The following is a 13,385-nucleotide window of genomic DNA, read 5'->3' on the forward strand; positions in this document are numbered from 1 at the left end:
CACATTCAGAAAGTATTTTAAATATTTAAAGTATAAGCACCTGTCACATCCAGGATGCTTTTCTGAAATCTTGTTGGCAAGATAAGGTGGTCCACACCACAAGTGGTTGAAAATTGAGATCTGAGAAACCTGGCTTGGACACAGTTAGTAGGTAGTGTTCAGGGCTGCTTCTTTCAATAACCCTGGGAATGCAAGGGCATAAGAGGAACAGAAGAGTTAAAACAGAATATTCAAACCGGTAAGCCAGTTCTACTATGTGCCGCTGTCACAACCCAAAATTAACAACCCCAATGAAATTTCCTTATTTGGTTCTCCCATAAGATACTTCAGTTCTGAAGGGTCCATCCAAATGAGTGGGAAAAAAATGGCAGTCTCACCTTCTGATGAGCTTTAACACGACGGAAACAGTCCTTCTTAACACAACTATTTCAACTCCTAAACGTTGACATGTACTGCAGATGAAGAAGAATGTCATACAAATGAAAAATGCAAAAAATATGTACAATTCTGGTTTTTTTATTTTCAAAATGCTTCTTTTGGATCAGTTTCAGAGTTACTTGGAAGGCTGAGCGAGTAGCTATGAAGCAAGTAACCTAGTTCCACAGCATTAACTAGTATTTCTAGGGACTTCCCTAAAAATCAGGGATAAATTCTAAAACTTTACCCTACCTAAAGTTTTTGCTGGCTGTAAACACCAGAGGCTGTGCCCATACTTTTTTGGAAGGTAAAACGTTAAAAGAAATCTTTTAAAACATGATACAAGACTTAGAATCATTTAGGTTGAAAAAGCCCCTTATTATTGAGTCCAACCGTCAACCCAGCACTGCCAAGTTCACCACTAAACCATGTCCCCAAGCACTAAATTACAAATCTTTTAAATACCTCCAGGGATGGTGACTCCACCACTTCCCTGAGCTGCCTGTTCCAATGCTTGACCACCCTTTCAGTAAAGTTTTTCCTAATGTCCAATCTGAATCTCCCCGGCACAACTTGAGGCAGTTTCCTCTAATCACTTTTTCCTTGGGAAAAAGAGAACCGACATCCCCCTCGCTACAACCTCCTTTCAGGTAGTTGTAGTCTCATGTATTTTGACTAAGACAAACTACCTCAGCAATGAGAAATCTTGCTCAAGTTTACCGAGTACTGAATACTGAATTTACTGAGTATTCTCATGAAACGAGGTAAAAAGCAGTACAGAGTGGCACTGGGGAGTAAGGAATCAGCAACACATCAGTCAAGGATGCATACCCAGTTTCTGACCTTTGCTGTTCTACTCAGTTCAAGAGGTCCATTTACTCGCTGCCTGCTCTTCAATGATGCCTGGCAAAATGACCACCATACAATTCACCCATAGTTATCACCTGCGGTGATCTTACTAGCACCTTTTGTTACCTCTGAGGCATTAATACTTCTGGTATAACCTACAGCAAATAAGCAGCAGGGCAGGTACTCCAGCACTTAGAAAATGTGGCTGGGAAAGAAGAATTCCAAGTACAGAAGTCTTCCAAATTAACAGAAAGTTGGAATGTGTCCTGTTGTTAAAACTAGAGTTGAATTCTTTTTCTTGCTTTCTCCTGGCAAGATGAACCTTATACTCTTTTTTGCTGTAGCCCAGTTCCTACGGGGAAGATGAAGGATACGCTCTTCCTTGGAACCTCTATGTATCTGACCTCTGTCCCAGGAAGGAAGTTGGCAATAAACCAAAACCTTGTGCTTTTGGGTGAGTGTTGTAACCACTAATCTATTTTGGAAGGCTACAATTATAGACAGGAGGTGGGCAGCACTGTCATCACCTCCTGCTTCTGATTTTAAAAAAGACAAGTTATGACTGTATTTGGCAAAGAATCCAATGCTATCTTTGTGCATTAGCCATATTCAGAACACGCCTCCCTGATCAGGCCCCTTGAGATTTAAGGGGTGGAGAAGCGTATTCTAAAAGATTAACTTCAGCCTAATCCCTTCAGCTCTTTCTGCATTTGGAAGAAGCAGAGAAAAACCAACTCCTCCAGAGGGTGATTCAGAGCACCTAAATTTAAATACTCGCTCTGAATCACTCCCCACTTAACCTAGGGAGGCATCCTGGAGACAAGAGATTCCACAGGCAAAGGTTATCCTCTGTGACTGTTCCTCTCTCAACATCCCCTCAATTGTCAGTACCGTTCTCACTAGTTTCTCAACTCCTCCACGGCTTAGGTGGGAAGTTGTCACTTATCCTCAGATACCTGTGAGGCAGAAAGGGAGGCATGTCAAAGTTGTCCAAATACCTGGTTAGGAGCTGTCTAATTCCAGGATTTAGACAGTCAAGTCACTAAACAAATAGACTGATTTTTAGAAGTTATAATATACCAACAGTGTCATAAATTATTATTGACTTCAGTGGAGCTAAGATGCAACATCGGCATTCGAGCTGCTCTTCTAGATTCAGCATTTGGCAAATCACACCATAATTTTCCACAATTTTAAATAAATTTAAAGAAAGTTGTTGCTTTTTAAACAGAGAAAGCACAGTAGTTATAATGGAAAAAGTCTTTATTACTAAATATATTTATACGACAGTTTTAAATCATAAATCAGTACGTTTGAAATTCTGGTAGCATTCTGACATTCTTTAAATACTCAAACTTAACGCTTTTTCCAAGTGAATTTCCGTCTGGCTCCCTCTTGACCAGGCTTTTTTCGTTCCTTCACACGTGGGTCAAGCGTTAGCAGTCCAGCTACAAAACACAGAAAAGCACCCGTTTGTTTACTGGGTTTAGTTGATATTACAGACATACTACACGTGTGGGATTCAAGGCAGCCAATAACTTTGCATAGGAACGGTAACATCTAGAAGCATAAGGGTTCAGTACAAAACACAAAAGGAATTTTATCAGATCCTCTAATATTTTAACTTTTCTTCAGTAAATGAACTTTCTTCACATTTTACTTCACAAACCACTAAGAAAATCCCACATTGTTTTATATCTATATTGCTTAAGCCTTTACAGCAGCAGACTCCAAACATTTTTGGTCAGTAGCCCCTACCAGTGAAAGTTTTAAGCAAGCACCCACAACGTATGTGTATTTATTTATTTATAAATCTCATACAGTAGTGCAATTGTAACATTTTCTTCCTGCACTCCAATGGATCATCTTGTGCAACACTGGGGTGCACACATCCCACTTTGGAGACCACTGCTCTGAAGTGGACTTAAGTGTTTCCGAAATATATTTGGCAGTGTCCAAAACACATTCAGAATTATGCTGATCTCATCACAGATAGCCAACTCATTACAATGTCAGTTTACAGGGGTATTCCTAGCAAGTCATACTTGTCAGTACTGAAAAATCAAAGAAACTTGTTTCAAAGATACTAGCACGAAGATAGCTTTACTTCCATGGATGGCAATAGAGTAAAAAAAAAAAAAAACAAAAAAAAAACATAGCTGTTCTGCCAGTAATACATGCAGGTATGCTCCCTACTAGTCCAGGAAGAGCACAGTTAAAAGCTCACTGTTCATAATTCTCTATTTGGTGAAAGAAGTATGGCATCTAATCACAGAGAAGCAGCAAACACTGCAGTTACCCAAGTAAGTTCTATCTTATCCTAGGTAACTTGGAAACCCTAAATAAAGCAAGAGAGGAAAGAAGCTCCTTCCGTCTGGCTAACTGTACATAATGTTTCTGCTCATTACTAACCCCTTCAATGCTAACTCTCTAGCATCTAGTTTATGTTCAAGAATAAAACTTCTTTAAACATGAACAAGATGCAACTAACCGAGTAAAACAAAATACAATGTTAGTATCTTACAGCTCACTAATGCCTGATCCACATTTATTTGTTAGAGAACACACATTCATGTTTTGTGATTCTATGTTGAGGCAATATGGTTAATACAGCCAAGAGAGGTCGTGAACAGATGGAAAAATGCTCAAGAAGTCATCCAAAATGTACACAAAGGATGCTAGGAAACAAGTGAAAACAATTTATAAATAAATGCAGAACCCTTCCATGCATTATACAAGGTTTCACCGGGATTATTTACTCAAATTTGCACTATCTGATCCTTAATGATCCTTCTATTAATTCTGTTAATTACCAGAAACACATTAAGAAACACTGAAATAATTTCAATTCCTACCTTGCCTCATGAATTCCACCTCCTTTTCAGTCACAAAACTCCTTAATGCTTTTGCAGAGGCTAAACGTATTGCTCCAGCTTGTGCGGATCTTCCTCCACCAGAGACTGTGCAAACCATATCATGTTTTCCAACTCTATCAAGAAACTGGAAAGGGAACAACAACTGTTCTCTAAAAAAAAAAAAATATATAAAATTTAAAAAATTAAAAAGCAAGACCAATTTTCATATAACAGTATGTTATACAGAAACTAGAATATAGCATCAACTCTGTGGAACACAGCACCAAAATATAACTGCACGACATGACTTTTGCTGGAATAATTTAAGTACAGAGAAGAATACAGCATTTCATGGTGCTCTCACCTGTCCTGCAACACTGGGAAGTAATGTAAAATGTCTATTCCATTCACTGTAATTTTTCCGGTCCCGTTGTCATAAACTACTGCAGTAGCTCTTGCTGTTTTTCTTACACCTTAAAGGAATTAAAACCAATCTGTTATGAGGTTTCCATATTCTACAGAACTTCAAGTGCCCAAGAATTAAAGCAAATCTCAACACTTTCATAGAGTACCAGCTGTTTCTTTTTGGAGGCTGAGGTAACAACAACAACAACAACAGAAGTCTATTAAGCAGGGGGAAAACGTGTGTTGGGAGAAGATGAGAGGTAACACTCTACCTCCCAAAACTTCAGTAGATCAGAACTCTCTATTGACCTGGTGACGTCACTGTATATGAAAATAAACAGTTTGCTGAATTCCTATGTTTATCCTAAGTACAATTTCCAATAACATTAAAATACTTTATAAAATCATACAAAGGTCCAGAAGTTTAAGAATATTCACATGGAAAAGGTTAATACTTTAATTATACTGGCATAAGTAATGCCTATGCATCATTTAGCATAGTTTCCTCAGAAATTACTACTTACAGTTACCTAAGTGCATTAGCTTCAAGTTAAACTGTGCTAAAGCCTAAGACCAATCTTCTGTAGCACAAAGGAAGCAATCGTTCTGATAAATTATGAATCAAATTGGACAGTTTTCTTAATTTAGGGGGGTGATGGGACACAAGACTGTTCTTGAGCTTATAAAATCTGGTGGCTTTTCTTACATAACATGGGGTGCATGCTTAGCAAACCTCAATAACTACTGTTCCGAAGACTCTACTGAAACCCAGTGTGGATTAAGTCCCAGTTAGGTGCTCTCACATCTCCTTGTCACAGCATCTTGAAGCCAACCCAGCTAGAACGGAGCTCTCTAGCCACCTTGTCCTCAAATTCTCTGCGACTTTTGTTCTTATCCTCAGCTGCTGCCTGCTGCTTAAGAATACATGTCATCTCTAAGATTCCTCTTAAATGTGCAGCATAAAGTGTATGTGTGCACATATGCTTCATCCACAAAGTCAGACTTTCCTGTAAGTGTGTTGCTGTGTTACTTTTTCTAGGCAATCACTCATATCGTAGATCATATTCTTCCACTGTGTGATCCTCCACTGAAAACGTAAGCAGACTGTGTTTAGAAAGTACAGAGACCTTCATGGTTTTTCTCTAGCATCTTCTCCACCTCAATACCAATGACCAATTCTTGTCTCTGTCTCAAATGCTCTGTCCACTTGTTAAAAAAAAATAATAACCTATGAATTCCCTCTTTGCGTTATCCCATACTGTCTGTAAATATCCAAATGCCTTGGTATTTGTTCTTTGCACCTTTGAAATTCTCCTTTGCAGGACTCCCTACAAAAGTTATGATAACGGTTACTTAGTGGCCTCAGCATGCCACTTTAATATTAAGCAATGACACTGTTACATCCACGGAATTCTCCATATGTGTTCATGCTCCCCTAGTCCTCCAACCCTTATGTTCAACACTCAACTCTTGCCAGCAATGAAAGTCTTTTTGTATCCTACAATACACAGCACAACAGGGTCCGCTTTACAGAGGTACTGCTGTATAGAAATACAGATAAAAACTAACAGTTGATAGACTGTGCCAAAAACTTCCACTTTGTTACCAGGCCATGTCATAACTTAGTACGCCATAACATAATTAACAGTTATACATACAACATACACATAAGCACATAAAATGAAGTACTGACAGATTCAGCAATGTTGTGTATACTATTAGAAAGTAGCATGAAGACGAAAAATTCTGCATTATTACCAAACAACTAAAAATTATTACCTTCACCAGTGCTGAAGGCCACTCCTCGCTCGTCATACTTCAAGGGCTCAATAACTACCTTTTGTAACTGAATAGGAACTTCTCTGGTAAACTTTTGCAAATAACTCTCTTCGATGTCACTACATGGCAACATCATCAATTTTTGTAGGAGCTGAATAAATCTTGAATACTGTAGACAACAAGACTTCATTAAAGGATGCAAGTGTAATTGCGTTTGCTTAAATTATACAGAAATAGAAAGTTTATCTTTCTTATTTCATTTTTTTTATGATTTCTGACAAGATGACACTTTTGCACCTACATGCTGATTTAAGAACAGCATGCAGATGCATCATTTTCTGTGTGACTAAAGATACCTAGTTCTGTCTTCAGGCAACAATGAAACTTTAATTCAAAGCATAACCAACCCCTCTGTAATACAGTATTATTACATTAGAATGAAGTTCATTTCGCTTTTGAAAAGAAAATATTGAGGAGAGTCTTCACTCTTTTGTTTTAATAAAATGGCAAAAGGAAAAGATTTTTCACCTCATTTTCAGTAAGTCAGCATGTTCATTGACTTGGAAATAATTTTATTTCACTAAACTGAACCTCTTCAATGATTATATTTCATAATATATACAGGAAATACCTATCTATCTATCTTTGGCTGTTCAAGCTGAGTTACTTTAATGTTTATGATTTCCTTTAAAACTGAACAATCAAGCTATTTAAAAATTCAAGAGATACTTGACTTAAAGGGCAACCTCTTGAAATAAATTATCCTTTGCTACTGTGTGGTTCTCCTTCCCCCTTGCACCCCCCTCCAAAGTTCTTCAACATGTGATTAAAAAGTAAACACCACTGTGTTAACCCATTTGTACTAAAAGCTGGGATGTCCTGTTATGAAGCGTTACTGGCAGGAGCACTAGGCAGCCGGCCACTGGATATAAAGGTATGCAATCATCTAAAATGGATTTTTCACATAGCTATCATAACCTTATTTTTGAAGTTCTCTTTACTTACAAGTTATTAAAACTACTTTTTCTTCTCTCTCTGACCAGAGTCTTCTGCACAAAATTAATACTTTTCTTGTAACCTAGCAATAGCCCCTGGAACTCTGACATCATGTGGAAAGCTACTTTTGTCTAGTGACAAGACACATATGCGTGGTAAAGCCTTTGAAGAGCACAAACTGAAAAACACAAAAATTTAAAAACTTTAGAGGCTATAGATGAAGAAAGCTTCCAACAGTCTTCACTTGCAGAGTGCAAAGAAGAAAAAATATCAATAGCTCTGATTTTGTTTAATAATGCAAACACCACAGAAAATCAGAAAATTGTTGCAATGGCAAAATACAAGAATTTGAGCAGGTAAGACTGGTAGCTCATATCAAGACATTTCAAACAGATTTAAACATTTGTTTCTATAGACCAAGGCTTTGTGGTTTTACATGCAAGACCAGTACGTACAAGGGTTTGGGGTTTTTTTTGTGGCTTTTTGGGTTGGTTTGAGGTTTTTTGTTTGTTAGGGGTTTTTTAAAGTGCACTGCAGTCTACTTTTACATATGTAGAGTGTACAAAAAACAAGCAGTGAAGAACTCCAAGCTGTTTGGTCATACAACTAGACCAGTTCCTGGCACTCTGAAAGGAAGAACAGCCATTCCAAATGCAGGAGCTACCAAAAACACTGAAGTCCTAACTGCTTCCCCTACAAGGAAGATAGAGGAAGTCTCCTGGGTATACCAGGATGGAGAATTTACAACAGTGATTTCTAACTTACACTTACAGGCCACAATCTGCTCAAGACCTTTTCACATCACCCATAGACAAGGAAGCCATCATGTGTTACTGTTCTGAATGTCAACTGAGCAAAGGGCATGCTTGCTGCTGCTATGCTATTTTTGCAATGATGCTGTCCACAGGACAGAAGAGATTGAAGAACACTGTTTCTAGGTGAGGAAATACTTGGGATGCTCAAATAGTGTCATGTTCTCTGGTACTATCATATTCAAGCTTAAACTTTCAAAAGAAAACTGAAGCTGGCCACACAGACTGAACCTGCTGTTACAAAATCTGATGCTATTTGGGGGACTGTAGGAGAAAGCTCTGACTGAGAAAAAAGCATACAACTAACAGGATAAATAGTTTTATTCCCAAAGATACATGTAAAGAAGGACTCCAAACTTAGACAGTGATAAAGAGTTTGCAGCTACCAGGGAAACTGCAAAACCATCCTCTCTCCCACCATATTAACATTCAAGGAGAATATAACAACAGATACCTGTATCAGACCACAGATCTATGTAGCTTTGCATCTTGTTTCTGGTATTTGATTCTAAAATCATCAGAAATAAGGAGTCCTTTTTCTTATAAGCCTTCTATGTGACTTTTCCATCATTATCATGTCCTTCTTCAGATTAAATAATTAGAAACTGCGTGCAGGTTTAGCATTACACAGATCCATTGTGTTTCCCACCTTGAACATATACCCCATATCTACAATAAGCAACAGAGTTTCTAGCTCTGTCTGGTTTTCATCTGTAACTAGAATAAATAAATATTTATTTATATTAAAGTGTTACTATACTCCATTCCTGACTACATAAATAGATGGCAAGGAACAAGTGATCTAGGTCGTACAACATCACCAGAAGAAAAACTAATCTTAGTAACAATGTAAACCCCTTAATAGGTCTGTACTGTGCCAGATTAAAAAAAGTGACACGGGTCACTTTTCAAGACATGATGAATGTGACAGTGCTGTCAGCATATACAGACTTTATGAGAAGGATGACAACTCTTTTGAGGAGCACCTGCTTCTACAAAGTACCTTTTCAGTACCCAAAAATGCATCCAGAGTCCGTATTTTTAAAGACACAAGCCTCCTTAAGGTTAGAAAGATCAATTACTTACATCATCATCTGACAGTTTTTCTAACAACATTTCTTCCAATTCAATCTTAGTCAGCCATCTGCTGCCAGCCAGGTTTCTGTTTAAAATACCACATATATTCTCCCTTTAATTAACCATGCAATTAGAATTACATCACAAAGGACCACACATGCAGTCAGTCTTCGTTCAGAAATAAGTTTTCCATTACAAATGAATACACAGCACATCCCTATAGTAAACATGAGAAGGCCTATGTTGATTTTTAAAGATCTGTCTTTTGAAAGGGACAGTAATCATGTATTGAGTTAACCACATGAAAGTTACAAGTATCAGTTATGCATTATTCATATTACTGAGGTCCCAGATTGAACTAAAGTAATATCATAAAACTAAAGTAATACCATAATAGTAAGCAACCTTCCCCACAACTTCGGACTTAGTTTTAAAAGGCTAGGAAAAAAATTGGTTTACAAGCAGCAAAGAACAAAATGAAAGACAGAACCTTAAAATCAGATTCTCAAGTAGCACAATTTTGCCTCGTCTTTACTTTTCCGATCAATACAAAAAACTCCACTAGCAGCAGGTAGTACTAGCAGTAAGCACAGTCAAAGAACTAATGCAGGAATGACGTACTGTATTCTGTCTATTTGTAACCTTCACCTGTTTAGCACAGAATCTGCACTGATAACAAAAGCAGAAATTCCTAAGAAAACAGCCTCATACAGAGATGCTATACACAAAGGAAAACCAATGCTTGAAAATCTTTGTGAAATATGTATGATACGGAGTGATCAACTAAACAGAATGCCACCATAAATATATATGTCAACATTATCAGGTAAATTTAAGGCAAAGCTGCAACTAGTTTCTTACTTCTTCAGGTTATTTAGAAACTATCTTAATGAAGGTTTTCAGCAGCATTAAGGAAGCTGTGATTCAGAAAAGCACTCCTTCTGAAGGTGATTTTAAGTAGTACTTCTTGAGTATGTATTTTAATGCTTTCCTGAGTCAGGGCACAAGAAACATTTATTTAGAAACAATGCTGGTTTTAACAGTAATTTTAAAAAGCTTCTAAACCTGACAGACTCAAGTATATACTTACATTTACATATTGCTACTTCCAGTGAAGTCAACAAATTTTTTCACATGTGAAAAGCTCTAAACAAAGTAGTTCAAGATCAGGTCCTCACCCTAGCTAATACTACAAAATGTATCCAAAATAGATAATTTGGGGAGCGTGGGGTGGTTGGCGACCAGCCCTACCCACCCACTACATACACTTTGGAGAGAAATTATCCAGGCTAATCTGAGAGGAAGTACCATATCCAGTGTGGAAAATAAGTCTCAAAAATCCTTTAAATTCTCTGAGCTTTTACAAAGCTAACAGGAAAAAACCTTTCGTCTCTGACTAGCTTTAGGTCATTTTTCACATCAGTAAATCCACTGGCTGAGCTCTGTAAGGAGTCAGGTTGTTTTTCAGCAGCATACACCAAGCAACTAAATTTATTTTTTCTCGTCTGCTCAGAAGCTAACATGAATCTACAATAAAACATTCTGTGGGTCATAGGACACTTTATATCATGAAGAAACATGAACTTCTGTTATTTAAGAAATTGAAATAATCTCAGTAAATTAATCCTTTCTCTTCCTAACACAAATAACAAATGGCTGAAATTAAGAAATGACAAACCAACATGATGTGCAACTGTAACAGCACATAAATCTGGCTAGAAAATACACAGCAAGAACAAAGATAAAAACAACTTGGACAGTGAAAAAGTAACTACACGGAAAAGCAGCAAAAGCCAAAATCAAAACTTCCTAGCTGTAACCGTTTCTTTTAAAGACTTGCTTAATTTAATATGCTAACCTATCATTAAAATCCTTGTAAAATATCTCAAAATAGAAAAATCAAAGATACAGTCTCAGAGAAGCAAACCCTTCTTAAAGCATATACCCATTTCAAAGACAATCCCGACTGTATGCACTTAGAAAGTAGTGTAGCATCTCCCATAGCTGCTTCTGGTTGACACATCTCTTTTCTGTTCAGTGGCTAAGTAGCTAAAGAGCTTGCTGTGCATACCAGAGAAGTATAAGAGGACAAAAAGGAGAAACTAAATTCAAATACTAATAATGGTGATATTTAAACAAATCCAACCAAATAAACTTTTCTAAGATTACTACAGTTTTCAATTTAGCTGTTCAAAGGCATTAGGAGAAAAATAGTGAAATTAAGTATTTTGATACTCTTCAAGTTAAATATTGGTAAGTAAAAATATTCAAGAACTAATTAATGAAAGACTATTAAGAGAGCTCAGCTTTAGGCCTTAGGAATTTTCCAACAACTTATTTGGCAATTTAAAGGCCTCATTTTCTTATAGAGAGTTTACCTCCTTTTTTAAAAGCCTTTAATAAAGAAATAATTAGAAAACTTCATATACAGCAACGTAGAATTCTGGATATTCTCTACTTATTTTCAAATCATACTTAAGAACTTTTATATAAGACAGAATATTGAAAAGAGCAGGGAGAGATTAAAGAACAAGATAAATAGGTGGGGTTTCCCTGTTCTAGCAGGGAGAAGCAAGGACTCCACACATACATACTAAAGGTAAGACTTTTCAATCTGGAATTACCATGCAAGTATTAGACAAGGAATAAGGAGCGTCTGAAAATGTGCTTGTGGAATAAAAGCCAGGCAAGGCAAGGAACCACAAGAAGTGGCAAAACAACATACTGAAGCATTTTAAGAAGATTTGTATGAGTATTAATTTTAACTGGAAGTTTACCTTTTTTCCTTCTGAGGAGGAAGGTCTTGAGTAGTCAGTTGGTCTTCATATTTCTGAACATTCAGCAATTTTTCATATGTTTCCTAAAACGTATAAAGTATTAAATATTAAATGGGAAAATGCATTTAAAATTTTGTTATTTAAAATGCACGTTTATGTGGTTTTGCTCTCCAACACTTAAGATGCAGAAGTCAGAAAACAAGCAGAACTCTGATGATAAAAAAAAAATCACAAGTTAAATCTAAACCAACAAAACTTTAGACAGTGTATATAATATTTTCATATGCAAAGTAAATAATTTTGAATTCTAGTATTCTTCTTCAACAGTGTTTGTTGCCTTCTTACATGTGCTTGTAAATAAAAAATTCTCAACTGTATAGAGAAGAGCAACTACATTTTTATAACTGATGTAACTCTAAACCATACTGTACAATAATTTCATCAGTCCATTCTCATTTTAGCTTGCCTTCTTCAAAATACTGACAAGGTTTAAAGACTATAAATAATTTCATTTAGTTAGATTTTTGTACATTTAGAGTATCAGCTTTATTAGTGGTCTCTATCAGTCAGAACTCCCTCTTGCCCAGGCATGTCTATAGGGCCACACATAGTTGTACATTTACCATAATCAGACTTTTTGTTCTTTCAAACATTATAAATATATTAAAAAAATACTGAAAATTCAGAGTAAAACAATTTTCTCAAAATTCTTAGCTATGCTATTATTTTCAAACAATGCTGTGATACCGATTTACCACTTCAGAAAACCAAAAGGAAAAAATATTCCAAAAAGTCACACAAAGTATTACAGAAGAAACCCACTTTTATTTTCAGGTTTTCAGTTCAGACACTTTCTGAACTATTTGGTTCTAAAATATAACATCTAATATTCTGAATTACAACAGTGATTCAAATCACAAGTTAAATAGCAGCATTTATAGAAATAATTATAAATTATACTGAAACAAAACAGGATTGTTATACTACAGCAAAGTACTTATATACCAAATAATTTACTTCCATTAACAAGTGAAAATAGCAAGCTTATAATAACTTTCATATACCTTATTAATATAATGAGTTTTACCAAATATTAGAAACTAGTATAAGAATTGGTAGGGACAAGAAACAATGGTTGGGGTTTTTTTCTTTGTATTACTTACAAAAGACAGTAAAAGAAGAAATGTGAGACAGCTCTGTATTGTCAGAAATTAACCAATGACATACCAGTTCTTAACGTAATACCGGGATTTGCAACAGGACACAACGAAATTTCTGCAATAGTTTACATTTAAAAAAAAAAAAAAATGAACAAAAGCCCCTTGCTTATTTATAAACACCTACTGTTCAAGCTGATTTATCCACTAATACAAAAATACACCCACACATTACTAAAAATATTTGTACTTAAAGCGTAT

The 13,385-nt window shown here is 36.1% G+C and overlaps 1 protein-coding gene across 1 annotated transcript in view; it reads right to left on the minus strand.

Annotated features, from left to right (window-relative positions):
• Positions 1-2,511: 2,511 nt before the first annotated feature.
• Positions 2,512-13,385, minus strand: part of MRPS9 (mitochondrial ribosomal protein S9) — a 33,727-nt gene continuing 22,853 nt past the window's right edge. The window contains exons 6-11 of the mRNA XM_040584674.1: positions 11,968-12,050; positions 9,200-9,275; positions 6,306-6,474; positions 4,486-4,594; positions 4,122-4,291; positions 2,512-2,714 (exon numbers count right to left, since the gene is read on the minus strand). Of these exons, the coding sequence (XP_040440608.1) occupies positions 2,623-2,714; positions 4,122-4,291; positions 4,486-4,594; positions 6,306-6,474; positions 9,200-9,275; positions 11,968-12,050 (699 nt within the window). The 3' untranslated portion in view covers positions 2,512-2,622. The remainder of the gene's footprint in view (positions 2,715-4,121; positions 4,292-4,485; positions 4,595-6,305; positions 6,475-9,199; positions 9,276-11,967; positions 12,051-13,385) is intronic.

The sequence above is a fragment of the Falco naumanni genome, chromosome 2 (assembly GCF_017639655.2).
Source record: "Falco naumanni isolate bFalNau1 chromosome 2, bFalNau1.pat, whole genome shotgun sequence".
NCBI lineage: Eukaryota > Metazoa > Chordata > Aves > Falconiformes > Falconidae > Falco > Falco naumanni.